The 24,525-nt window shown below is 45.6% G+C and overlaps 1 protein-coding gene across 1 annotated transcript in view; it reads right to left on the reverse strand.

The window, feature by feature from the left end:
- The window catches only part of Zfyve26 (zinc finger FYVE-type containing 26), a 61,693-nt gene that overhangs the window by 35,756 nt on the left and 1,412 nt on the right, over positions 1-24,525 (reverse strand). Inside the window, 19 exon segments of the mRNA XM_032908020.1 lie at positions 326-428; positions 1,542-1,760; positions 2,746-2,910; positions 3,010-3,129; positions 4,333-4,596; positions 5,461-5,662; positions 7,786-7,937; positions 8,631-8,699; positions 9,953-10,039; positions 10,254-10,685; positions 10,688-10,861; positions 12,775-12,978; positions 14,055-14,218; positions 15,255-15,343; positions 15,479-15,643; positions 16,307-16,428; positions 17,492-18,014; positions 20,195-20,284; positions 24,000-24,078. Coding sequence (XP_032763911.1) covers positions 326-428; positions 1,542-1,760; positions 2,746-2,910; positions 3,010-3,129; positions 4,333-4,596; positions 5,461-5,662; positions 7,786-7,937; positions 8,631-8,699; positions 9,953-10,039; positions 10,254-10,685; positions 10,688-10,861; positions 12,775-12,978; positions 14,055-14,218; positions 15,255-15,343; positions 15,479-15,643; positions 16,307-16,428; positions 17,492-18,014; positions 20,195-20,284; positions 24,000-24,078 — 3,423 coding nt within the window.

Genomic DNA, 24,525 nt, shown 5'->3' on the forward strand with positions numbered 1-24,525 from the left:
AGTTTGCATTTCCCTGGTGGTTAAGGATGTTCGCTACTTTTGCAAATATTTATTGGACATTTGTGAACAATTTTTAATCTTAGTAGATAATGATAAAGTGCTTTCCCACAGGAGTTATAACAACTTTTATACCTTACAAGCAATAGTCTCTGAGAATGCTTATTTTCCTACAGGCTACATGACCTCTGCCTTTGCTTATCTGTCGGTAAGAAGTCACCATTAGTCTCCTACTAGTCACACTAGCAGAAGCGAGAGAGAAAGAAAGGAAGGTTGTTGAATTTGAGCCTGCTATGAAAGAATAAAAATTTTCACATGTGAGGCTTACCTGTCGGGGGGAACTTGTCTTTCTAGCAGGAGATGTGACACCAGTTGGGAAGAGCTCTGCTGCAGGAGAACAAAGGGATTTCCAACCTTGACCTCCACATTATCTGAGAGAGTAAAGAAATAATCTTGGTTTGCCTTGCTGGGCACAACTGCTCAGGGCTCTGTTTCCGAGGATGGATGAGTCTACTGTGAGCGAGAACAGTCTTCTGTTGACTCACAGGAGGTCACCCCAGACACAAGGTTACTCTACATCACAGCCTTAAAGCCTTCCAGCCCAGACACTTCAGTGGCCAGTCTAGCCACCATCCATACACAATGCTCACTGTAACCTGACTGCCGATGAAGCTGACAGTTTGAGCATCTGCCTCTGGGATGCCCTGAAGTGTTTTGGCTCCTGGAATGCCTGCATGCACATAATGGGTTACCACGGGATAGGATCTAAGTTTAAACATTGATGTATTATTGATATCTTATGTACAGAACCCAAAGGTAAGATTATACCGTATTTTCATGCATCTGTGTTTTAGCCATGAGCTGTCAAACCATTTATGGCATTACATTGGTAGTTAAAAAGGTTGGGAATCTGGAAAATTTAAAATTTCACATTTTCATTCATTCACCTGGAATTTACTACCAACTCCAGGAAGAATCTAGGACTCATGCCAAAAAGCCTGAGTTTTCTACTGGGCTCTTAAACCCACAATGGACCATAGGCCTGACGGAATTTTTTGTTTTGTTTTGTTACAGGTTATTATATAGCCCAGACTGGACTGGAACTCCTGATCCTTCTGCCTCTGCACTCCAAGTTTTAGGATCAGAGGCATGTGCCACTACACCTGGCTTCAGAGATGTTTCTGAGGCACCAACTTCATGAGATGTTACTGAGAACTTCCAAGAGCTGGATATTTTTACTTAGCAGAGAGATGCATAAAACAGAGTAGTAAGAGATTTACAAATCTGATATCCTTGGCTATTATGTAACTAGAAAGAACTTCTTTTTTTCAGTTTCCTTGTATAGCCCTGGCTATCCTGGAACGCACTCTGTAGACTAGGCTGGCTTAAAACTCACAGAGGTCTGCCTGCCTCTGCCTCCCGAGTGTTCGAATTAAAGGGTGTACCACCAATGCTTGTGTTAGAAAGAGCCTCTTAATGAAGCCCTTCTCTTCCTTTCCTTAAATAACTGCCAGTCATGACTCCATATCTTTCTCACTACTCACCAGGGTCTGAGCTCAAACTCCGAAGGAGGACTTTAGCCAGGCTGCTGCAGTAGCTGAAGAAGGCTCCCACATAGTCAGTCTGTCTGGGGCCTGCCAGTGTCTGTTTTCCCAGGGTCTTCTGGAGCAGCTGACTTTGGATGTGCACGGGGTGGGCCTCTGCCTCAGGGGCTTTCTGGGCTGCCTGCTCCACTAGGCAAGTGAGTGGAGTACTCTTGGGCTCTGTGAGGAATTCAGGTGGGAGAAGAGATCTTGCTTTATTCTATGCTTCTAGCTTTGAGTCAATTTCTAAAAAGAAATATCCTATTTATTTATTTGTTGGTTTGTTTTTGAGAGAGGGTTTCTCTGTGTAGCCCTGGCTATCCTGGAATTACTTGCTCTGTAGACCAGGCTGACTTCAGATTCACAGAGATCTGCCTGCCTCTGCTTCCTGTGTGCTGGGATTAAAGGCATGGGCTACTCACATGGGCTCAGTTTTCATTTTTACATATGTGCCAATTTATGTGATTTTGGGTGCCTGCAGAGGCCAGAAGATGATGTGGGACCAACAGGAGCTTGAGTTCAGGTGTTTGTGAGCCACTCAATGTGGGTGCCAGGAACTAAACTTGGGTCCTCTGGAAGAAGAAGTACTCTTAACCACTGAGCCATCTCTCTGGCCTCTCAGCTTTGGATCAATTTGTGACCCAATATGTAACTGAGCTTTCTACATAAGTACACTGGGTATCTATAGGACATACATGAATATGTAAAAACCTCACTTAGAAGGTAGACAAGACAGATAAATATAAATCCCAGTTTAGCCATATGACCAAGTGATCTCAGCCAGAAAGAGCCTGGAGTCTAACAAAAGCAGGCCATATAGATCTCTTATGACCCTGCTGTCTCTGGGGTGAAGCATCTTTATGAAGAGCATATGAAGTTTTTTGAGGAGGGTTGGCCAAAACCTACCTTGTACCAGCTAGGTATATTTCTTACCAGGAGTTAAAAAAAATGTACCTGTTAGTAAGAGTGTCAAGTGTCCTTCCAATTGAGCTGAGGAAGGAGGTGCAGTTCTGAGATGTGCCTTCCTTGGCTAGAAAGGGCTGACTGAGCCCAGCTCTAGAGGGCAGAGCTTCTGCTCTAAAATGCTCACACATCCTTGGCTGTCTCACCTCCCTTTTCTCCTGCTCTTTTTTGCTTATCTATTCCTGTGCAGACGGACCTGTACCTGACAGCGTTAAAGCCTCTCGCAGCGACTGGAGAGCCTGATCCAGCTGCTGGGAAAGGCTGGTGTGGCTGGCAATGCAATCCTCAGTGAGGCTGGGCCAGCACATCTGAAGCAGCTCAGAGATGCTGCACCGTGGAGCACCTCCTCCTCTTTCTTCTAGAGTCTCTGTGGGAAGCATGCGAAAAGAAAGAGAAGGAAAAAATGTCTACAGACCCATTGTTCCAAGACCAGGAGAAGCAAAGATGGTGGAGTAAAGCAACTTACCTGATTTTGTTAGTCCTGTTACCGTAAGTGGATAACTGAGAATCTTACTAATTTGCTGCAGGACAAATGGAAAACCTTGCATCCCATCAGGATTCAGGACGACCTGGTCTAGCCTTCGACCTGAAGTAGACAAAAGAGAAAATGGATTTCAGAGCTGATGCTCCGTTTCGCAGTTTCTTGTGTAATCTTATCTTTTCTAACAGTAATGGCAAGGTACACCTTGTGTCACTTTGGGTGACAGCAAGCTGACCTGGTGCATGCCATGCCTCAGGCTCCAGAACTACCTTGGTGAGATGCCTCAGCCATCAGCAGCAGGTTCAGAATCTCTGGCATTTCTGTGGGATTTGTTGGCCAAAGACAAAGGGACACTTCCTGGGGATTCGTCTTCCTATTCTCTTCGGCCACGGGCCTGCGCTGGAATCAGATTTGTCTTTTCTAATTGCCCAAGGCTATCTTCATATACCTTCCCATACTCTTTCTCTCGGATAGTGGCTCTCAACCTTCCTAATGCTGTGACCCTTTAATACAGTTCCTCATGTGGTCACCCCTCAATCGTAAAATTATTTTCATTGTTACTTCATGATTGTAATTTTGCTACTGCCATGACTTGTAATGTAAATATACCTGTTTTCCGATGGTCGTATGTGACCCCTATGAAAGGTTGTTCAACTCTCAAAGGGGTTGTGATCCACGGGTAGGGAACCCGCTGCTCTAAGAATTCCATGTACATGTCCTAGGACATTTTCCTGTACCCTGGTCTACAGATTTATAGCAGTCTCAGGCTACTGTCAACATCTTCACCAGGAGGGGCCTGTAGTCTCACGGTACTCGTTTCTCTGGATTTTGTAGGCCAACAGATTGAACCAAGGGCCCCAGTCTGCTACACCCTCACCCCACTCTCAGTCTTAAAGTATGTTGCTTTCTTTTTACAAAGTAGCAGTTGCTGGGTTTCTTTGTGGCATCATTTATGCCATAAGCCTTGTCCCTCCCTCCTGTTCATCCTCCTCTCTCTTCTGCTCTGGATCGCTCTTCTCTATAAACCTGGTTACCCTCTGAGTTCCTTCAAGTTAATGATAAATAAAAAAAGGATTTCCCTAAATGACTGCAGGCTGCCGTCTTGAATATGAAGAGACACTCGTAGTCTATACTTATGCCATTAGGATGAGGGCACTAACTAATGCTTACTACCTTCTCCATGTCCTCCCCTCCCAGCTTCTTAAAGGTTTGATGAGCTCTTTGGCACAACTGAGAATGAATGAATGAATGAATGAATGAGTGAGTGAAAGGGGATGGAGGGAGATGAGCCCCTCCTTCCCCGCTTACCCCGGCCCTCGAGGCTGCTGCTGAGCCGCCGCTCGGCTGTTTCTAAGAGCTGTTTGCAGGTCTTCCAGAGCTGGCACTGGCAACAAGCTAGGTCAAACGCAGCCATGGCTGGGGGGCTGAGGTCTTCCAGGACCCCTCTAAGAGGACTGTTGGTTTCCGTGAGAGCAGCATTTATCCAAAAATCCTCCTGGAGTGTGGGGATGGGGTCTTCGGAGGGGCTGAGGAGCTTGTCAGTCACATCAGAGATGGAGTAAAATACCATCCCTGGATATGCAGCATTGGAGGAAAGCACAAGGGTTAGGGGGATTCTCCCTACCACCTGTACTGTGGAAAGCAGTTTGCCCGAGGCTCTTCTGCACAGGACCTATGTCATGCTAGGCTTTCATTAGGGCCCATTCATGGGCCACACTCTAAAACACACTGCTAAAAACCATACACCATGCTACTCTGTCACAGCCCCTTTCTGTCTGAAACACTGAAACGATGTGCCAGTATATGTTTCAAATCGGGGCTGGGGAGATGGCTCACTGGGTAAGAACACTTGCTGAACAAGCACAAGGACTTGAGTATGTATTTTAAGTAGGCACTGAGAAGTTTCTGGAAGCACACAGGATGGTAACCTGAGTCTGGGGACAGGCAGGAGAGCTGAAAATGTGGGACAAGATTCACTTTAAGAAAGAAGAACGGTAGCTGCTGGAGAACGCTGCCACTGCTGGGAACCACACTGTGGCTCCCAGGCTGCACATGTTAAGAAGTGATTTTTTTTTTCTTTTTTAACTTTAGGAACAATCACGTGATACAGCTTACTGTGGACAAATGCAGGGAGGGGAGCTACTCCTAACATCCTCCAAAGGCCCCATGAGTGATTACAGAATGCACTGGGGCAAACCTCTCTCTCTTCAGCTTGAGCTGTGGAGGATAAACCTGGGTGGCTTGGGTGGCAGGTATGTGAAACCTCTTCAGAGAGGCTTCGTGCAGTTGGGAAACTGCTCAGAATGTGTCAGGAGAGCTGGTTTTTAGGACACGTGTCCTGCCATTTCTGTCAACTTCTCATGATCTGGGTGGCTTCTTCCCTTAAGCCACCACCTCAGCTGTCCCCCACTGTTGATGTCAGCAAGGAGGACAAACCTGCTGCTGCAGCACTGCCAATGGCCTGTAGAGTTGAGCGCCCACTGCCAGTGCGCCGGACAGTGTTGTTACCCCCATCAGAATTCTGGTTCTCAATCTTGTGTTCCACGCGGGCCAGCTCCTGGATCACCTCTTGGTAGCGCTCTACAAACATCAGCTCCCCGGCACTAGGTGAGGACTTCAGGTTGAACATGAGCACCACCTGTCATGAGAAAGGAAGGGGTGTGGCGGTGGTGGGTCCACAGATGCTGGGAGCTGGGCCAATTCATCAGACCATGGACCTAAGATGGCCACTTTACAGGACTAGAAAGCATTGGATTTTATTTTATTTATTTATTTTTTTTGAGACAGGGCTTTTCTGTGTAGCCCTGGTTGTCATGGAACTCGCTTTGTAGACCATGTGGCCTCACTCCACCTGCCTCTGCCCCCCACGTGCTGGTTAAAGTCATGAGCCACTACACTCAGGTGACACCGAATGTTAGGAGACCAAATCCAAAAGGGCTTTACAAAGTCCACAAACCAAAGGTCCAGTAGGAAATAAGCAAATAATATCAGTGATTTCAGAGGAAGCACCTATCTAAATACACAAAAAACATTTTTTCTTTTCTTTTTTTTTTTTTTTTTTCGGGCCTGGGGACTGATCCCAGGGCCTTTCGCTTTGTTGGCAAGTGCCTTACCCCTGAGCTAAATTCCCAACCCCTTTTTTCTTTTCTTTTTTTTTTTTTTTTTTTTTTTTCAGAAAACATTTTTTTTGATCAGGAATTTAATTAATGATACTCTTTTCAATTGCAATGATGAAATACTGTGACCAAAGCAACTTGAGGAGGAAAGGGTTTATCTGGCTTACACTTTCATATCACTGTTCATCCCTGAAGGAAGTCAGGACAGGAACTCAAGCAGGCCTGGAATCTGGGGGCAGGAACTGGTACAGAGGCCATGGAGAGGTGCTGCTTACTGCTTTGCTCCTCTTGGCTTGCTTTCTCAGCCTGCTTCTTACAGAACCCAGGGGTAGCTCAGCTCATCAATCACTAATTAAGAAAATGCCCTACAGGCTTACCTATCGCCTGATCCTATGGAGCCATTTTCTCAGTTGAGTGTGGCTCCTCTCTGAGAATACACACACACACACACACACACACACACCCTAAGACTTAAGGAAAGGAAGACAACTGTAGGTAGGGTATTTAGAGGAGAAAGCACCATGCAACTCCTAGTCCAGCTGTTGGGAAGCAACAACAAACTGTGAGATCCAGGATTCATTTCTGATCCAGGAGTGTAACTCACTGTGAAGCCTAGCATGTGTGAGAGCCCTGGCTCAATCCGTGGAATTACAAAACCAAAAAGAAACAGTGTGTGTGTGGGGTGGGGTGGGAGTGGGGGGGTGGGATCCCCTATCTTGTCCAGAGGTTCCTATTTATTAAAGTAGGAACTCTAAAAGGTACTGGGGGAATTAAGGAAAGATCATCTCAGCATAGAGTTTCCCCTAGATCTACTTAGCAACTGCAGTCACATCAGAGAAAATTCTAACCTAAACGTTTGGTCAGGGACCAGCATTAATTTTCAAAAAACACACCGAGTGTTTGAAGCATAAGTGGTACTTAATGCTATTAAGTTTAAACAACACATGGTTCCTGCACTTCTCATGACTTCTGTATAATCTTAGCCACTATAAGGTGGGAAAAGCAGGATTATATACTGAGCAACAATTCTCCAGGGAGGATCAAGGCTTGGAGAGCTTGAGTCTTTTGACTGCTAATTTCCTTATATACCAGAGCTCTCCAGTTTGTTACCTCTATGCTGTGTGGTGAATGAATTGTCATTCTGTTTATTACCAAAAGTGATTTTTTTCAAGACAGGCTTTCTTTATGTAGCCCTGGTTGTCCTAGAACTTGCTCTGTAGACCAGGCTGGCCTCAAACTCAGATATCCAACTACCTCTACCTCCCTTGTGTGGAGATTAAAGGTGTGCATTACCATGACCAGCTCTGATTTTTAACTATATAAAAATACAGATATGTTCAGAGAAGTATGAAGAAAAAAAAGTTTTACTGCTATGAGATAGTGAGATTGTGGGTATTTTATTTTATTAACATACGACTTCTATTAGGAACACAAATAACTCAATGTCTCTAAGCCTGCAGTACTGAACACAGGGCCCGAACACTTATAAATTCCTTTCTATTTCTTTTGCTCAGTGGGACATCCTGCGAGCACGCCCAGGTACTTTTGGTGTCACATACATTTAGCTTTCCCTGAGGTGGGATGTGACAGCCAGTTAGGAGCTCACTCAGCAGGCTTTACCATGATGAGGTGTGGCTCTGCTTACCTGATGGGCTTCTGCAAAGTTCCCCCTGAGGATGCAGGATGCCAGCAGAGACTCCGGCGGGGAGAACATCATAGGGATGATCGAACTCTGAGGTTGGGGCTGGAACCGGTTGTCTGCCTCCACCTGCCCGGACACAGCACTCAGACTCCCTTCTGTTGGGTGTACGAAAGTTGGAGACATTATGGGGCAAAAAACTAGTTGTCATCTCTCTCCATATTCCTGTTTTCTCTAAAAGATTTGTAAATGACTTCTGCTATTATTGCTGTTTACTCAAGACAGGGTTTCTCTGTGTGGCCCTGGCTGTTCTAGAACTCACTCTGTAGTCCAGGCTGTCCTTAAACTTACAGAGATCCAACTGCCCCTGCCCCCTGAGTGCTGGGATTAAAGGCATGCACCGCCACTACCTGGGTTAGAAAGAGCTTCTTTTTTTTTTTTTTTTACTTTTCTATTTTTCGGAGCTGGGGATCGAACCCAGGGCCTTGCGCTTGCTAGGCAAGCGCTCTACCACTGAGCTAAATCCCCAGCCCCAGAAAGAGCTTCTTAATGAAGCCCTTCTCTTCTTTCTCTCCCTAAATAACTGCCAGTCATGACCCCATTAACAAAGACTAAACATTTACTGCCGTCTTAGGATATAAGGACCAACCACCTCCCTTGAACAGTCCCCTTTTTCTCATTGCTGGATAACTGAACTGAGAGAGCCTTTTCCCCCTCCCAGGTGACTTCTGCTGCTATCTGCAAGAATAAACATCGAACAAAGCTTCAGTTCTAGTGTTATACCACAGGGCGTGGCAGGAGTGCACCAGGGCAAGCAGTCTACAGGTAGCAGCTGGCTGGGACGCACACACCTGAAGTACTTGTGCTCAGCTCACTACTTGTACCTTCCAGGGATGGGTTGGAGCCTCGTTCCCGGCCATCTAGAGGTAAGAGATCACTTAGTCAGCAACTCCATGTAGTGTACAAAGTGCAGAGTCAGACTACAAACCAAGATCAGCCTAGACTAGGCTAAAGGGTGACTCAGGATGGAGGGTGGGTATGATGTTCCAGAACTCTCTGGGTGGCAGTTTATACCAATGGCTTTTACCATGTGGGGTCTTAGAGTCCTAGGAACATGTGAGCAACATCTAAAGACTAAGCACTATCCACAGTTTGGTCAAACAAAGGCACAACTATCAGGACCAGGAAACAATGGGGCACAAAGAGGTCATGACATTTTCTGACATTGAGGATGTGTGTTCAGATATGAAAAGGGAGGAAATACAGTGTAGCCCGTGGCCTGCAGAAGCCTGCTTGATTCAAAGCCCAGCGGGAAGAATCTGCTCAGTTTCGGTGTCCTCAGTGCCAATGGAGGCTGCCTGGCCTAGTGTGGCCTCATGGAGGCTGTGTCACCCACCAAGGGTGTCCCCTTGGTCCCCTGCTGAGGCAGCCCCATGGGTAGAGTCAGCTGCGGAGAAAAGGAAATGGGGTGCATATGCTTGGGCTGTGTGACTCGGGTGGACACAGACTCAGCCTGTGTCCCAAACCAATCACCTGAGAAGCATCAGAGCTGTGTGACACCACCACAAAGTTTCCCAGGTTTCTCTCACGTCAGCCTTGCCCTACTCAGTGTTTACATTCTGTGTGTGTGTGTTTGTGTGTGTGTGTGTGTGTGTGTGTATGTGCAGGTGTGTGTATGCAGGTGTGTGTGTGTGTGTAGGTGTGTGTGTGTGTGTGTGTGTATGCAGGTGTGTGTGTGTGTGCAGGTGTGTGTGTGTGTGTGCAGGTGTGTGTGTATGCAGGTGTGTGTGTGTATGCAGGTGTGTGTGTGTGTGTGTGTGTGTGTGTGTATGCAGGTGTGTGTGTGTATGCAGGTGTGTGTGTGTGTGCATGTGCAGGTGTGTATGTGTGTGTATATGTGCAGGTGTGTGTATGCAGGTGTGTGTGTGTAGGTGTGTGTGCAGGTGTGTGTGTGTGTGTGTGCACGCTCGTGTGCTTGGGAATATGTGAAAGGATAGGCATGCTGTGTTTCTGCATGGCTACGTAGGAAACTGTTAAGGCCTGACGTGGAGTGGGATGATGCTTTTGTATTTTTGACCATATGCTCTGCCTAAAAGAACAGACGACAAGCATGCGTAGGCCTCTTTGTCAGGTGACTGGGAACAAGGCCTGAGAAGAGAATTCTTTAGATCACCTGCCCGGGTCCTTCTGGTCCTACGACCTCGGCGGAGACTAGAATGCCTTTTGGCTGTGGGCCGATATCTTCGGGAAGGTTGCTCTTCTGAAACAGCAAACATAGGCACGGTGGGTGATCAGGTTGATCTTGTGGAACCAGGTGGGGCGATCTTCATTAAGATTTGCAGCAGTGCCCTGGGCTGCTATGACACATGCCCTGGATGAGGGTGTGGTTCCCACATGCCTGCCCCTTGCCCACACTGCTGGGGCTTTCTCCTTTCCTACTTTCTAGACTTTCTAGTTCTGACCCCTCCTCTCACCTGAGCTCTGGTTGCTTGTAACCACTTTGTACCGCCACTGTGCCTCGGAGAGAACCTTTGAGAACCTGTGCAGGCGGCCCTGCAGTCCACCTCTGGCTGCCCAACAGCTCTGGTCTTCCAGTAGTTCTGTCTCCTCGGGAGTCCTGTGGCTGCTGAGCTCATTGAGCTGCTCCTGAATAAGGCTGAGGAAAGCTCCTATTGCAAACTCGTCAGCCAGGAATCCACTCAGGCCACTGGTAAAGTGCTTCAGGTCCAAAAAGCTGTGTGTGTGAGGCCCTGGTGAACTGTCTTTCGGTTCTGCCTTCGGACAGCCTGGCACTGGAGGAGCGAGGTCCCTGGGTCCCATGGAAGCCCGCTCTGACCTCCTCTCAGTTGCAGCTATGTGCTGAGGGCTCTCTGATGGAGACCGCAAACCCCAAGGGCCTTTCCCTCGATGTCATCGCCCTCGGCATAGTCCTCTGGCAGGTGAGGCTCAGGGTGAAGGTCGGCGGAGGTAATGAGGAGCAACGAGAAGATGTTTTCGAGAATTTCCAGGCACAGAGAGTCGGGGATGCGCTGTAAATACTGTCGGCACCTGGCCAGGTATGTTGGGAAGAGAGGTGAAGCACCTAAGGACGGACGAGGAAGAGCCAGGGAGAGCGACGTTAGAAAGCACAGCCTACTGAACAATGCAGTGCTTCTGTTCCTAAACTCCGACATTCTTCCTCATCTACGGCAAATGCTCTGTATTTCAGCTCTAGGGATTAAAGAACATGGACTCCTTATCCCTCAATTCTACTTTAACTTCCCATGATGCTTAAAGAGGATCTCAGGTTGCCTAGGTCTCTTATCCCACAAGAATGTGGTGGTGCAATTCTGATCCCAGCATTCTGGAGGCTGAGGCAGGAGGGTTGCCACAAGTTCAAGGACAGCCTGAGTTACAGAATGAAACTGCCCTAAAAAAGAAGGGGCTGAAGGTTCAGTGGTTAAGAGCACGGCTGCTTTCTAGAGGATCTGGGTTTAAATCCCTATATCTACAGAGATGGTTTACAACCTCTGCATCTCCGGTTCTAAGGAGGGCTGATGCTGTTTTCTGGCCTCTGTGGGCCCCAGGCATGTGCATAGTAACAGAGCTACATGAAGGCAAAACACCCACATATATTAAAAATAATCTAAAAAAAAATTAAAAAAAGAAGGAGGAGGGGGAGGGGGAGAAGGAAGGGAAGTAGAGGGAAGCTTGGTAGTTCATGCCTGCGATCCCAGTGTTTGGAGGCTTCAAACAGTGTTTGGAGTTAGAGGCCAGACTAGGCTGCATCAGTTTCCATTTGAACTGACTACACAGTATGACTTAGGAAGGAAGAAGGGAAGGAAGGAAGGAGAAAGAATCGTAAGTCTGTTCCACTTGGAGTGCTGCTTCCTAATACTAAGCTGCGATTTATATCTCACATACATTAATGCATACATACATAAAGACATACGCTGCACTCCCACGTTTATACCAGAGTTGATAAGAATTATTATTATTATTGTTATTATTATCATTATTATTTTACATACATAGACAGGTTTACTGGGAAGATGCTCTCAGGCAAGTTCACTGGCCCCAAGGATAGAAGCCAGGGAAGTCACCATGGGGAGAGAGAAGGAAGAGAATGAGAGAAAGAGCACGTGAGCAGAGAGAGAGAGAGAGAGAGAGAGAGAGAGAGAGAGAGAGAGAGAGAGAGAGAGAGAGATCTTTCTATTTTTTAAATGATCTATGTATTTATGTATTTTTTGTATGTGGGTGCTTTGTTGGCATGCACATCTGTACAAGAGGGCATTGGATCCCATGAGACTACAACAGTTACAGACAGTTAAACACTGTCATGTGTGCTGGGAACAGAAACGAGATTCTGAAAGAGCAGCCAGTGCTTTTTTTTTTTTTTTTTTTTTTAATAATATTTATTTATTGTATGTGAGCACACTACGGCTGCCTTTGACACATCAGAAGAGAGCATCAGATCCCATTACAGATGGCTGTGAGCCACCATGTGGTTGCTGGGAATTGAACTCAGGACCTCTGGAAGAGCAGTCAGTGCTCTTAACCACTGAGCCATCTCTCCAGCCCAGCTAGTGCTTTTTGTTTTATTTTGTTATGTTGTTGTTTTTGAGACAGGGTTTCTCTGTGCATCCCTGGCTGTCCTTGAACTCACTGTGTAGACCAGGCTGGCCTCAAAGGCAGAAGAAATCCACCTGCCTCTGCCTTCTGAGTGCTGGGATTAAAGGTGTGCACCACCACCATCCAACCACAGGGTCAGCTCTTCAGCCTCTGAAATGCTATTCTCACTATGGTGTCTACTACAAAAGAAAAACATTTGCACATACTATGCTAGATGATCAGAATAAGATCCATCAAGATGTAAACAGGTCCTTCTGATGCGGAGGTTAACAAATGTATATAATTATTCCTGAGCATTTTCAAATCAAGGAAGAAAGTGCGAACCACACAAAGCAGTCACTGGGGAAGGCGTCTGCGTATGCCAGGGGCAGGGAAGCTCTGTACCTGGGGAGGGGAGAGAATCCCTGCCTGGCTCCACCAAGGCCAGCTCCTCGGAGGAGGCACTGTCTCTGCAGTCCAGACACTGAGAGTGCTGATGTGAGTTCACACAGAGGGCGTAGACCGCATACTTCATGGCACAGAAGCCCTGGTAGAGGATCAAGCTCTGACACTGGCTCAGGTGTTCAGGGACTGAGGCATCATGGGTATCTGAAGCATAGAAACAGAGGTTCAGAGGTAACCTTTTCAGACAGCAGCAAGCGCGGCTGAAGCAAAGAGGGTTGACCTGGTTCTTACCCTGCTGCCTGTCTGACCTGCAACCCTCCAGGCCTTTCCCCTGGTCAACCCCAGCTTTGTCCTCTGTGCTTTCGTTTCCCTCTGTCTTCCTCTATAGGATGCATGGCTGCCACTGCCTGGGCTCTGTCTTCTCCCTCATGTGGTTTGTACCCTAGCCATGGTCCTATTGCTGTCCCTTCTCAAGTTTAAGTCCCAAGCTCCAAGTACATCTCAGTGGGTTCAGGGGCCAGATCTCAGATACATCCTTGGAAGCCTTTTGCACTTGTAGGTGTGAATCAGAATTCTATTTGGGGTAGGGGGAGTTTGCTAAATGAGTTGCCCATCTTTCTGGGGGGGGGTGCTGGTGGGGTTTGGCAGGGAGGAACGTGGTGACAACGGTTTGTGGTGACACTGGCTTGTGGCAGATTCTTTTGGAAAGTAAATGAAAGCAACATCTTCCTGCTGGAGACATCTGTTCTCATCTGACCTGTGTAGCAGAATGTGACCCACTATGGCAATAGTTGTAGATAGCAAGGAGAAAGATGGGGTCTTGACTTTTCAGGAAACAAAACAAAACAAAAAAACAAAAAACAAAGATTAAAATGCAGTGTTTTTGTTTCTGGCAAGCCTTTTCTCCAAACTTCTTGTTCTGTTCAACAGAGTCCAAAAGAGGCACAAATGTGCTGTGAGGAAGTTTATGAGTCCACGCACCAAGGATTTCCAGAGCTGAGAATGCAGACGACATTTCACAGCATGGCTTCACTGACACTCTAGTTGGTCCTGCCATGACTCCACAGGGTGACAATGGGATCATGTCCACAGGATTCTCTACACCTCCGTGGCAGAGGGGAGGGATGCCACTATCTAATCAGACTTGGGGAACACCAATACTTCGAAGGATACATGCTGGACCAACCGCCTACAGGGTATCCTGGCAACCATGCCTAGACTCATCTCAAACTTTGAGAGTCATGTGAGAGACTCTTCAGAGGGAATCCTGGCCAGCTTACCATGCTCTCCCTGGAGGACCTTGGTTGGCACCTTCTGTAACAGCGTGAGGACTTCTTCCTCCCTGAGGGCTGGAAGGTTTGTAAGGTGATGGAGAGAGTAGAGCACTGAGTGGCTGTCTCCACCATGTAAGTGACACAAGAGCTCTCTCTTTGGTATGAGGCTGCTGGAAGGGAACAATGAGAGAGTGGGGAGGGAGGTCGTTTATAATGTTGCCTGGCAGAGGACAAGTCTGTCCTTCTCTGACCTGTAATACTTCAGGTTTCACTTTCTCAAACTATCTTTCATAGGTCTAGGGAAAAAGATGACATTAATTCACTTGGAGGGAACTGAATCCGCCAAGTTAGATACTTGTCTAGAAAGGATGGAGGAAGAACCTTCCTGCTCAGCGGTGTCTTAGATGATACAAGTTCCTAAGTTCTACTTGCTCTGTAGCTTTGAAATAAGTTTCTTTGCCTTTCTTCGAGTAAGGACCCCTCCCTGCTCACCCCTCTGACTACTTTATGAGCATGGGTGAGATGAACAAAGTACTAAATGGAAGCTCAGATCTGGGCTAAGTTACTAGGAAAATACAGGGTTTCATATACATCCAATGAACATAGGTTGAATAAAATATGACCCAGAAAAATGTATGGCTAAGAATATAGATGATAATTTACTTGCTGTATAACTCTGTGCAGATTATTTAACAGTTCTGGGCTTCAGTACCTCACCTTTTTGGGGGGTGATTGTGTTTTTTGAGGCATGGTCTCGCTAGGTAACCTTGGCTTTTCTGGTACCTGCTATGTAGAATGGGCTGCCTGTGAATTCACAGAGATCAGCCTGCTTCTGCCTCCCAGGTACTGAGATTATAGAGTGAGTGCCACGAGGGTCCCATGTTTAAAGTGAGAATCTCGTTGGCATCTCCTCCACTGGAATGCTGTGAGGACTGATCATCTTCTGAGGGGCTCGGAACAATGCATTGTAGTACACGTCTAGGGACTGTGAGCTGTTGTTCTGTCAGACTCTGAATTAGCCTCTGGCTGTGGCACGATGGTTGCAAATGGAACTTGATCATTATGTTTTCCCTAACTCCTGGTTTAACAGATGGAACAATTATTCCTGCCTGGCTAACAGTATCAATTTTCCTTTTTCAGAAATGGAGCACAGGATTGAGTGTGCCTCAGGTAGGGTAGGAAGGGAATGACTTCTCAGGTACATACCTGCTCTGCTGTACACACCACTCCAAGACTTCTAAGTGAGCCCACAATCCTTCACAGGCATCCCTGAGAAGCTCATCATGGCCTTGGTCCTATGTCAACGCAGAAGAAACATGCTGACTTAGACACCTGGCATCGACACTGGCTGACTAGAGACTGATCTCTGTGTAGGCCCAAAGCCCCATGGTATTCGCTTCTGGAGCACCCTGAGGTGCTGAATGAGATACCTGGGTCCTGTAGAGAGTCTGGAGTAGTCTCTTAGCTGATTCAAGGCTCTGGCAGTGTGTCCAGCCCAGGAGCACGAGCAGGTGACTGAGAGGCCTGAATTCTCTATCAAGCAGGTATCCAAGGCTTGGGAAATCTTCCTCTTTCAACAGGGTCAGTGCTGTTACCTGCAAGCCAAAGGTCACCATAGGTGGCTACCTGAACGGGAAAGGATGACTTCCAGCTTCCTTAGGATGGGATGCTGATAATGACACAAATAGTTGGTTACATAAAAATGAATGTCCCCAAAGCACAGCGTTCTAAGCAATTTGAAGTGAGGGACAGACTTCTGTTATAACCCCGTCTCTTCACATAGTACATGGCCTACAAGATGGGATTCATAAATAAAGTTCAGTTGTAATCAGGAAGGTGAGAGTTAGGAGTTAAACATCCCTGGCAGTGGGGTTGGGGATTTAGCTCAGTGGTAGAGCGCTTGCCTAGCAAGTGCAAGGCCCTGGGTTCGGTCCCCAGCTGAAAAAACAAAAACAAAAACAAAACAAAACAAAAAACCCATCCCTGGCAGCTAGACCTAGCATGGCTGCCATGGCCTTTGTTTTCTACATCCTCCAGAGAGCCGACACACAGCTAACATCTTACTTCCTACCAAAGGTCCAACAGAATGAAAGTGACTACAGCATCCATCATGAACAGAACTGATCCTTAGAGGTCTCTCTCTAGGGACTGCAGGATGACAACCAGAGGGTTTGTCGATAATTAGATTGTAGGAGTTGAATACATGAGTGGGAGAGAGTTCTGGGTTCTACGATGGACAGCAATTAAGCTCGACTCACAAGGATCTGCTCCAGGAAGTGTTTGTTGTTACTCAGGCAGTAGAAAAAGGCCATTTTCCACGCGTGGGCTGGGTCAGGAGTGGAGAACAGGGCCAGCATTGCCCGCTCAGGATCAGGATGATCTGGGGAGATGGAACATCACACCAGAAAGGTTACCAGGCAGTGGCAAACTCCCTTTTCTTATGCTACAGCCCACAATGAAAACCAAGCCATGTGAGACTAGGCGCGTGGATTTATTGAAATTTATTAGCCAGGCAGTGGTGGTGCACGCCATTAATCCCAGCACTAGGGAGGGAGAGGCAGGTGATCTCTGTGAGTTCGAAGCCAGCCTGGTCTACAGAGTGAGCTCCATGATAGCCAAGGCTACACAAAGAAATCCTGTCTTGAAAAAAAACCAAAAAACTAAAACCAAATCAAACCAAAAAAAGCCCAATAAAACACCCAAAACCTAAAAACCAATTACTATGATGGTGGTGGTGGTGATGATGATGATGATGATGATGATGATGTGTGTGTGTGTGTGTGTGTGTGTGTGTGTGTGTGTGTCTGTATGTGTGTGTGTGTGTGTGTATTATGGAGGTCAGAGGACAATGTTGTGGAGTCTATTTTTTCCTTCCACTTTTATATGGGTTACGGGGATCAAACTCAGATTACTGGGCTAGTGTGGCAAGCATCTTTACCCACTGATCTTTCTGGCCCAAGAGTAGACTCTTGTGAAAAGCTAAATCCAATAGTTTACACTTTATCCTAAAGATGCTTCATTCCTCTTAGCAGCTTCTGCAAAGCTCTTTTCTCTTTTATTGTTATTGTTATTATTTATTGTTGTTGTTATTATTAGTATTAGTAGTTTTTCTGAGACCAAAAAGCTCTTCTGGAACTCGATCTGTAGACCAGGCTGACCTCAACCTCACAAAGCTCTGTTTGCCTCTGTTCTGGCTGCTGGGATTAAAGGCCTGCACTACCACCAACTGGCTTCCTGTTATTTTTTTTAAGCTCTGATTTAATCAAGCAAACAAACAAAAAAAGAAACCGACAGAAAAACAATTATGAAACACTCTACATATTTTGGCTTAGCCTCTCTTGTCTTAGACAACAAGCAAGTACAACAACAGTTAGTCCGGAATTTCAGAAGGGCTGGGGAGATTGAAATTACCCAAGTAGAAAGAGAAATGGTAAAGGACATACCTTTTCCTGAAAGTGAGGCCTTTGGTGGCCTTTCTGCCACCTTCTCTGCATAGGTGTGGCCATAGAGGGACAGTAGGCTCCGTCCAGTCTTGTGCAACAGGCAACCAAGTAGCCGTTCCTCCTTCAGGGGACTGCCCTCAGTTCTGCAGGTCTCCAACAGCTCCTCACACAGGACGCGCCATTCGCCCTCTGGTAGCTCAGCAGTGCAACACAGAGCCTGAAGGGCTCCACAGACAGCGTCGGTCACCCCAGCGGGCTGAGAGGCAGGGTCCCGCAGGGTCTGCAAGGCCTTTCGGATGAGGTCCAGCAGGGATTTCTGCAGAGAACTATGACAGAGACTGGCACTGTGGCGCTCCTCAAGCAGCAGCTCCAACAGGGCCTGGGCTGGCCCGGGGGCTTGCTTCAGAAGATTCCAGAGCATGGAGACAGCTTCAGGGCTGAGCTGAGGGGCCTCGCTCTCCCATCTTTGACTTCTGTCAGATGTACAGCCTGCTGGGCCTTGTGCTAAGGTTTCAAACAGCTCCTAGATGGAGAATGAAGACAGGGAATGTGGTGGTCACCCAGACGGTTATGTACGCAGCAGCAAACACTTCTACAGCATTTCTTTAGCTAGCCACTCTTCACAGCGCTTCACAGAAGAACCCATCAACCATTACAAAAATTTCCAGAGAAATTTCCTATCTTACTGATGAGACTGAGGTTAAAAGTGATCAGCCCAGTTACCCGAGTCTTATCCCACTCTCTCCAAAATGTGCACTGGTGACCTAAATTAAGGACTAATCATTAAGGACCAGGTGGCCAAGGCATTATGCACACCTAAAAGCACTTCACCTTATTTTTTGAAAGACCATTCCATCAGCTTTTAACTACTGATCTGAATTCTGTCCATACTTTAAGGTGTAGTCCTAGATCCTTCTGCTATGGTTGGAATGCGCCTCTTAACAGCTCCAGTGCCAGTAGCCAGGTATACAGCACACACCTGCAACCCCAGCATTTAGGAGGCCGAGATAGGACAATTTAGAATTTGTGGTCAGCTTGGACTATGGCAAGATATCGTCTCAAGAAATCAAAATAACAACAAAAATAGTTCACGTGTTGGAAACTTAATCTCTGATTTCACATGTTAGTATCTGGAGACTGGGCCTTTGGGAGATAGTAAACATCAGATGGACTCTAACCACAAGGCCCATTCTCATGCTGCTACCAGTCTTATGAGAGATCCCTGAGTTAGCAGACCCTCTCACTTTGTGACGCCCTCTGCCATGTTATGGTACAGCAAGAAAGCTCTACCAGATGCCAAGCGGACGCCGGTGCTAGACTATTCTTCAGAGTGTCCAAACCATGAACTAAAGAAACCTCTGCTTTACAAATCACCTAGCCGGTGGTAGTCAAGGCAACAGATATCAGAGGCTCTTGCTTAATATTTCTAGTCCACACACCTTTGACTTAATTAAATGAGTATAATATAGTTTATTAAAAACAATGTCTCATAAGCCAGGCATGGTGGTACATGCCTTTAACCCCAGTACTCAGGAGGCGGTGGCAGGCGGATCTTAGAGTTCAAAGCTAGCCTGGTCTACAAAGCAAGTTCCAGGACAGCCAAGGCTGCTACATAGAGAAACTCTATGTGTGTTAGTTCTGCCTCCTCAACTAGACTGCTAAAAGCCCGACTCTGTGTAGTCTGTCTGTATAGCCAGACTGAAGGGGAATGGGAAGTGCAGTGTTTCCTACGTCTGTAGATGCTGCTCATGGATGGCTTTTTATTAACTGCAAGTCCATGAGCCTTTGAACTCATTCAAGTCAGTTCTCACACGAGTCCTACCACGAACATGCCTTAACTGGCAGCAGGGTCTTAAGAAAACAATAGGCTGGGGTATGGGTCAAGGACAGACTGCCTGCCTGGAAGGTGCAAGCCCCTTGGCTTGATACTGATACGAATTAAAATAAATGAGGAAGTGAGTCTTGAGCACTTGAATAGCAACTGATATACATATATATAATTACCTAGTTATCCATATCTATTACAGAAAAATTAGGAATTGTTAGTTGATATATAATTATCTATATTTATCTATCTATATATAGATATAATTATTATCTATTTATTGATTGCTAACTTTTTTATATCTATCATCTATCTATCTATCTATCATTTATCATTTATCAATCTATCTCTATAAATACAGATAACTGTATCTATATCACCTATTGATTGCTAACTTTTCTCAGAGACAGATTTTCACTGCGTATCTCAGACTGGCCTCAAATTCTTGATTATTGGCATACACAAGCATGCTGACCTATTCACAAAAAAACACTAAGTTAGATTATGCCCCTAGAAGGTTGTTGTAATGATTAGCTATAAGACATCAATGTATCTGTCTTAAAAGACAACTCCGTCAAATATACCCCCCTCCCTGTCTTTGAATTCTATCATCTCCTGGTCAACAATTCAAATATCTTAAATTAAACCCAAGCAGTGAGTTCCCTCTAGGGAAAACACAAAGAACAGTTGACAGCTTGTTACGAATCTGCTTTCCCATTCCAAAGTCACCTAAGTTGATACTTAGTCTAAACTACCTTGGAGGGGCCTGGTTTGCTTTCTCTGAAAACAGAGGGCAGCTAACGTTTTAGAGACCTGCCTACCCAAGGCCCTGAAGTTGAATTTGTTGAGTAACTGCAGTGGCCCTCAGTCTCTCTTACCTTGAGGATGGTCTCTGGAATGCCACCTTGGAGGTCTTCTGACAAAAACAGAAACTCAAGTTTTCTCCGGAAAACAGCAGAAAGTAATTTCTAGAGGAAGAGTAAGCAGTTACAGAGGTGAGGCATATGCTTTGCTTAATAAATACAATTTCTCTTTAGTTACCCTTATTTCTGCTATGTCTCTAAGATAAAGTACTTTTAACCATTAACCCCCTGGATACGTTTTTTAAAAAAAGATTGATTTTTATTTTTATGTATATGGGTGACTTATATATGACTGTGCACCATGTGCAGGCCTGGTGTCTGCAGAGGCCAGAAGAGGATGTCGGATCCCTGAGACCAGAGTTACAGATGGTTGTGAACTGCAATGTGGGTGCTGGGAATTGAACCTGAGTCCGTTAGAAGGGCAGCCAGTGTTCTTAATTTCTGAGTCATCTCTCCAGCCTTCCTGGATAGGGTTTTACATGCTTTAAATGGCAATTAAGCTGATTAAACTTGAACTCTCTTTAAATTAATGTTTGGCATTTGGAAAGGTGGCTCCGTTGAATAAGTGTTTGCGCCCCTCCCCTACACGCAAGGACCTGAGTTTAGATCCCTAGCACCCACCTAGTGATGGAGCATACCATTAGTGCCAGCCTTTAGTCCCAGCAATTGGGAGGCAGAGACAGGGAGACATCTGTGAGTTCAAGGCCAGTGTGGTCTACATTGTGAGTTCTGGGCCAAGCAGAGCTACGTTTTGAGACAAAACCAAACCAAACCAACCAAACAAACAAAAACAACAACAACAACAACAAAAACCCAAAACCTGAACTGGAGAAATAGTTCAGTCGCTGAGGTGCACAGACATACGCAAGCAAAGCACCCACATACCTAAACACAACGGAAACACAATAAGAAAACAAACAGCAAGAATAAATATCTAGGGTTGAATGAATATGATCTGGGCTCAGGGGGATCCTGGGAGCTTTCTGGCCAGCCAGTATACCTGAATTGATTAGTGTTAAGTTCACTGGGAGACTTCATCTTGGGAAGAAAAAAAGATAGAGGAAGACACCCAACTGACTTGACACTGATTTCAACCTCCTCACACACACACACGTGCCATTCCATGCACATATTCCATATGAATATGTACACACACACACACACACACACACACACACACACACACACACACACACAATCACATCACATGCATACCACATTAAAGCCTACAAGGATTAGCCTGAAACTCCAAGGTTTGTCCATTTCATATGCCTTTTCCTTCTTTTTTTTTTCCCTTTTCTTTTTTTTCGGAGCTGGGGACCGAACCCAGGGCCTTGCGCTTGCTAGGCAAGCGCTCTACCACTGGGCTAAATCCCCAACCCCACCTTTTCCTTCTTGAGATACAATCTTGCTATGTAGCCCAGGCTTGCCTTATATCCCAGGTCCTTTTGCCTGTTTCCTTCCTGCTAGGATGAATACGACACCATGCTGGACTCCTTTTTGAAAAAGATTACTCCAGTTTTCCATTGGGACTTGTTGTTGCTATGGGCAAACAGTTGTGGGAAAGCCTTGGCCCGCATGCCCTTCTAACTCTGTTTCCATCCAACCATGCTTTTTTTATTCTCGAGCCTTTGTATGCCAGTTGTTGAAAAAAACAAAACAAAACAAAGGGGAGGAATCTAATGTTATTTGGCAAGCATGCCTAGCACAGAGTGCCACATTCATTTACAAATCAAAGAAAACCCTGGCATGCAGCTACGTGTTTTAAAAATAATCTTTACCGGAAGTGAAATGGTTAAGGAGTATTTTCTAATCATTCCAACATGAACATTTTAAAAAAGTAATACATATTTGAGGTAGAAAAATCAAAAAAATTATAAACTATAACAAATAAAAAAAATTCCCAACAAAGGAGAAGTATGACTAATGACGTTGAAAATTCATGTACCATATAATTTGGAACAGTGGCATAGCACACTACATGGAGATATGCTTCTGTTTAATAATGGAGCCTGTGAACTACGGGCGTAAAGGTCATTTCTAGCTTTCCGCTTTTAGAATCAGCTTATCAGCAAACACCACTGTAGCTAAACCTTTATACACATGCTGACACTTGTAGGCCTAAATCACTGCAAGATAAAGAGACAGAAGATAAAAGTGAATACAGGAAGAAAAACAGCATCATGGCTTCAACTAATAATAAAAGGCAGCTCTTGGCAGGCAGTGGGAGCCTGGGAAACTAAGCTGCTTTGAGTTTCTAGAGCATGAAGCTGCAACAGGTTTTGTGGCATTCCAAAATGTACCCAGAGACTGGGCCCTCGTAAAACCATTTATAATTCTCCAGACAACAAAGCCACCCCTATCACTGTTTAAAGAAGTGGATCGCTGGAGCTTTAAGAACTGGATGATCTGTCTGATACTGGCCAAAACAGGAACCATTCCCAGGCAGGCCAAGGAGACCAGCACGTGAAATCCAGCACCTGATGGTGTTGAGCAACCTTCCAGAGAAGAAGCAAGCAGTGAGGCCACGAGTAAGCAAGCAGACCTCTTCCCCAAAGGGGAAAGGTCAGTTAGTTCAGCAGACTTCATGTTTGTAATGGGAAGATCCGTATTCAGTAACAAGGCCTCTCTCTCCCCTCCCTTTGAAGATGCTATGGAATCTTCTTTTCTACTTTATTTTTGTTCGCTTTTATCCTCTCCAGTTCTGACTCTTATTTATCCTAGGTTTCATTATTTTACAATTTTGCTTCTCTTACTTGTTATTTCTGCTAGTCTTTCTGAAAGATTCATTTAGCCTTGGCAGTGGTGGCGCACACCTTTGATCCCAGAGCTCAGGAGGCAGAGGCAGGTGGAACTCTCTGAGTTCAAGGCCAGCCTGGTCTACAAAGTTCCAGGACAGCCAGGGCTACACAGAGAAGCCCCGTCTCAAAAAACAACAACAATGAAAACAACATCACAACAAGAAAAAGTTACATTCAGAACATGAAATTCTGGTATTTTTTTTGGACATTCGTGGGAATGGACAAATGTGCAAAATATAAACATCAAACTAATTCTAGTATGAAAGCAATAAAAACAAGAAAAATTAGGCAAAATGAGAAATACTTAGAAATTGATTTTTTTTTTTTTTTTGAGACAAGGTTTCTCTGTGTAGCCTTGCTATCCTGGAACCTTCTTTGTAGACCAGGTTGGCCTTGAAAATGTAGAGATCCTTCTGTCTCTGCTTCCTAAGTGCTGGGATTAAAGGTGTGTACTGCTACCACCCAGCAATAAGTGAATTTCTTCCTTTGAAGTTCATATGGGTTAAAATAGTCATGAAGTAGAGAGTGGACACGGGTAGAGGGGGATCAGATCTTGGTTTCACCTCTGGCTTTCCCAGAGTCATTTCTCTTGAGTCAAATGTTCCTTGTTTTTACACACACACACACACACACACACACACACACACTTTTTTGTGAAACAGTCTCTTTTTGTTGCCCATGCAAAGTGATTTTTTTTTGTCAGCTCCTTGAGTAGCTGGGATTAAAGTCTTGAACCATCATGCCACACCTATCTTGGTATAACTACTGAATTCCACAAAACTCCCTTCAAGAGCAGGACTCCTAGAGATATTTAACAAAATAGCATCACTCCTAATGATAGGATATGCCAAGCCACCAGGGCAAATTAATAAGCAAATCATTTCCACAGTCAACCCCGAGAAAGACAACAATCAACCACGAAATAAAGGAAGTAACAGATAGAAGGAAGATTTCCAAGATCCTTCTAAGTTCTTCTCAGTCCTGGCCTCAGGGAAAAATTTAAATGTAAACCCACGTACCTTTTCTGGGGGCAACCATTTTTCTAATACGAGAAGCCAGAGCCAGGCTAATCTTGGAGGGTTGATGTCTGGCCCACATCTGGAAAAAAAAAAAAGAAAGAAAAAGAAGATTTAGTAAAATAGGAGTTTCAGCCCACCCTTTCTCTTTTGTGATTCAAGATTTATAGTTCAGTTTTCAGTCAGCCCACTTTAGATCGGAACAGCTAAGTCCTAGGGAGAAATTCTCAATCGTAAGTAACAGTCGAACCAAACAGAGCCACAGAGCTTCCAGCTTGCATCACTGCCTGTGCCTTATCTCATTGTATTTTAGCTTTCCAGCTGTAGTGTTGTGATGCTGGCTGCTCTGGAATTCCTGGGCTCAAGCGATCTTCCTCTGCTTCAGCTTCCCAGTGTGTGGAGGTGCAGACAGTCTCCCCATACCTGTCTTAGTCTTATTTTTTAAATATACTCTTACAGAGAAAATCACAGTAATGAATGCTCTCTCTCTCTCTCTCTCTCTCTCTCTCTCTCTCTCTCTCTCTCTCAC

The sequence above is a fragment of the Rattus rattus genome, chromosome 7 (genome assembly GCF_011064425.1).
Source record: "Rattus rattus isolate New Zealand chromosome 7, Rrattus_CSIRO_v1, whole genome shotgun sequence".
Taxonomy (NCBI): domain Eukaryota; kingdom Metazoa; phylum Chordata; class Mammalia; order Rodentia; family Muridae; genus Rattus; species Rattus rattus.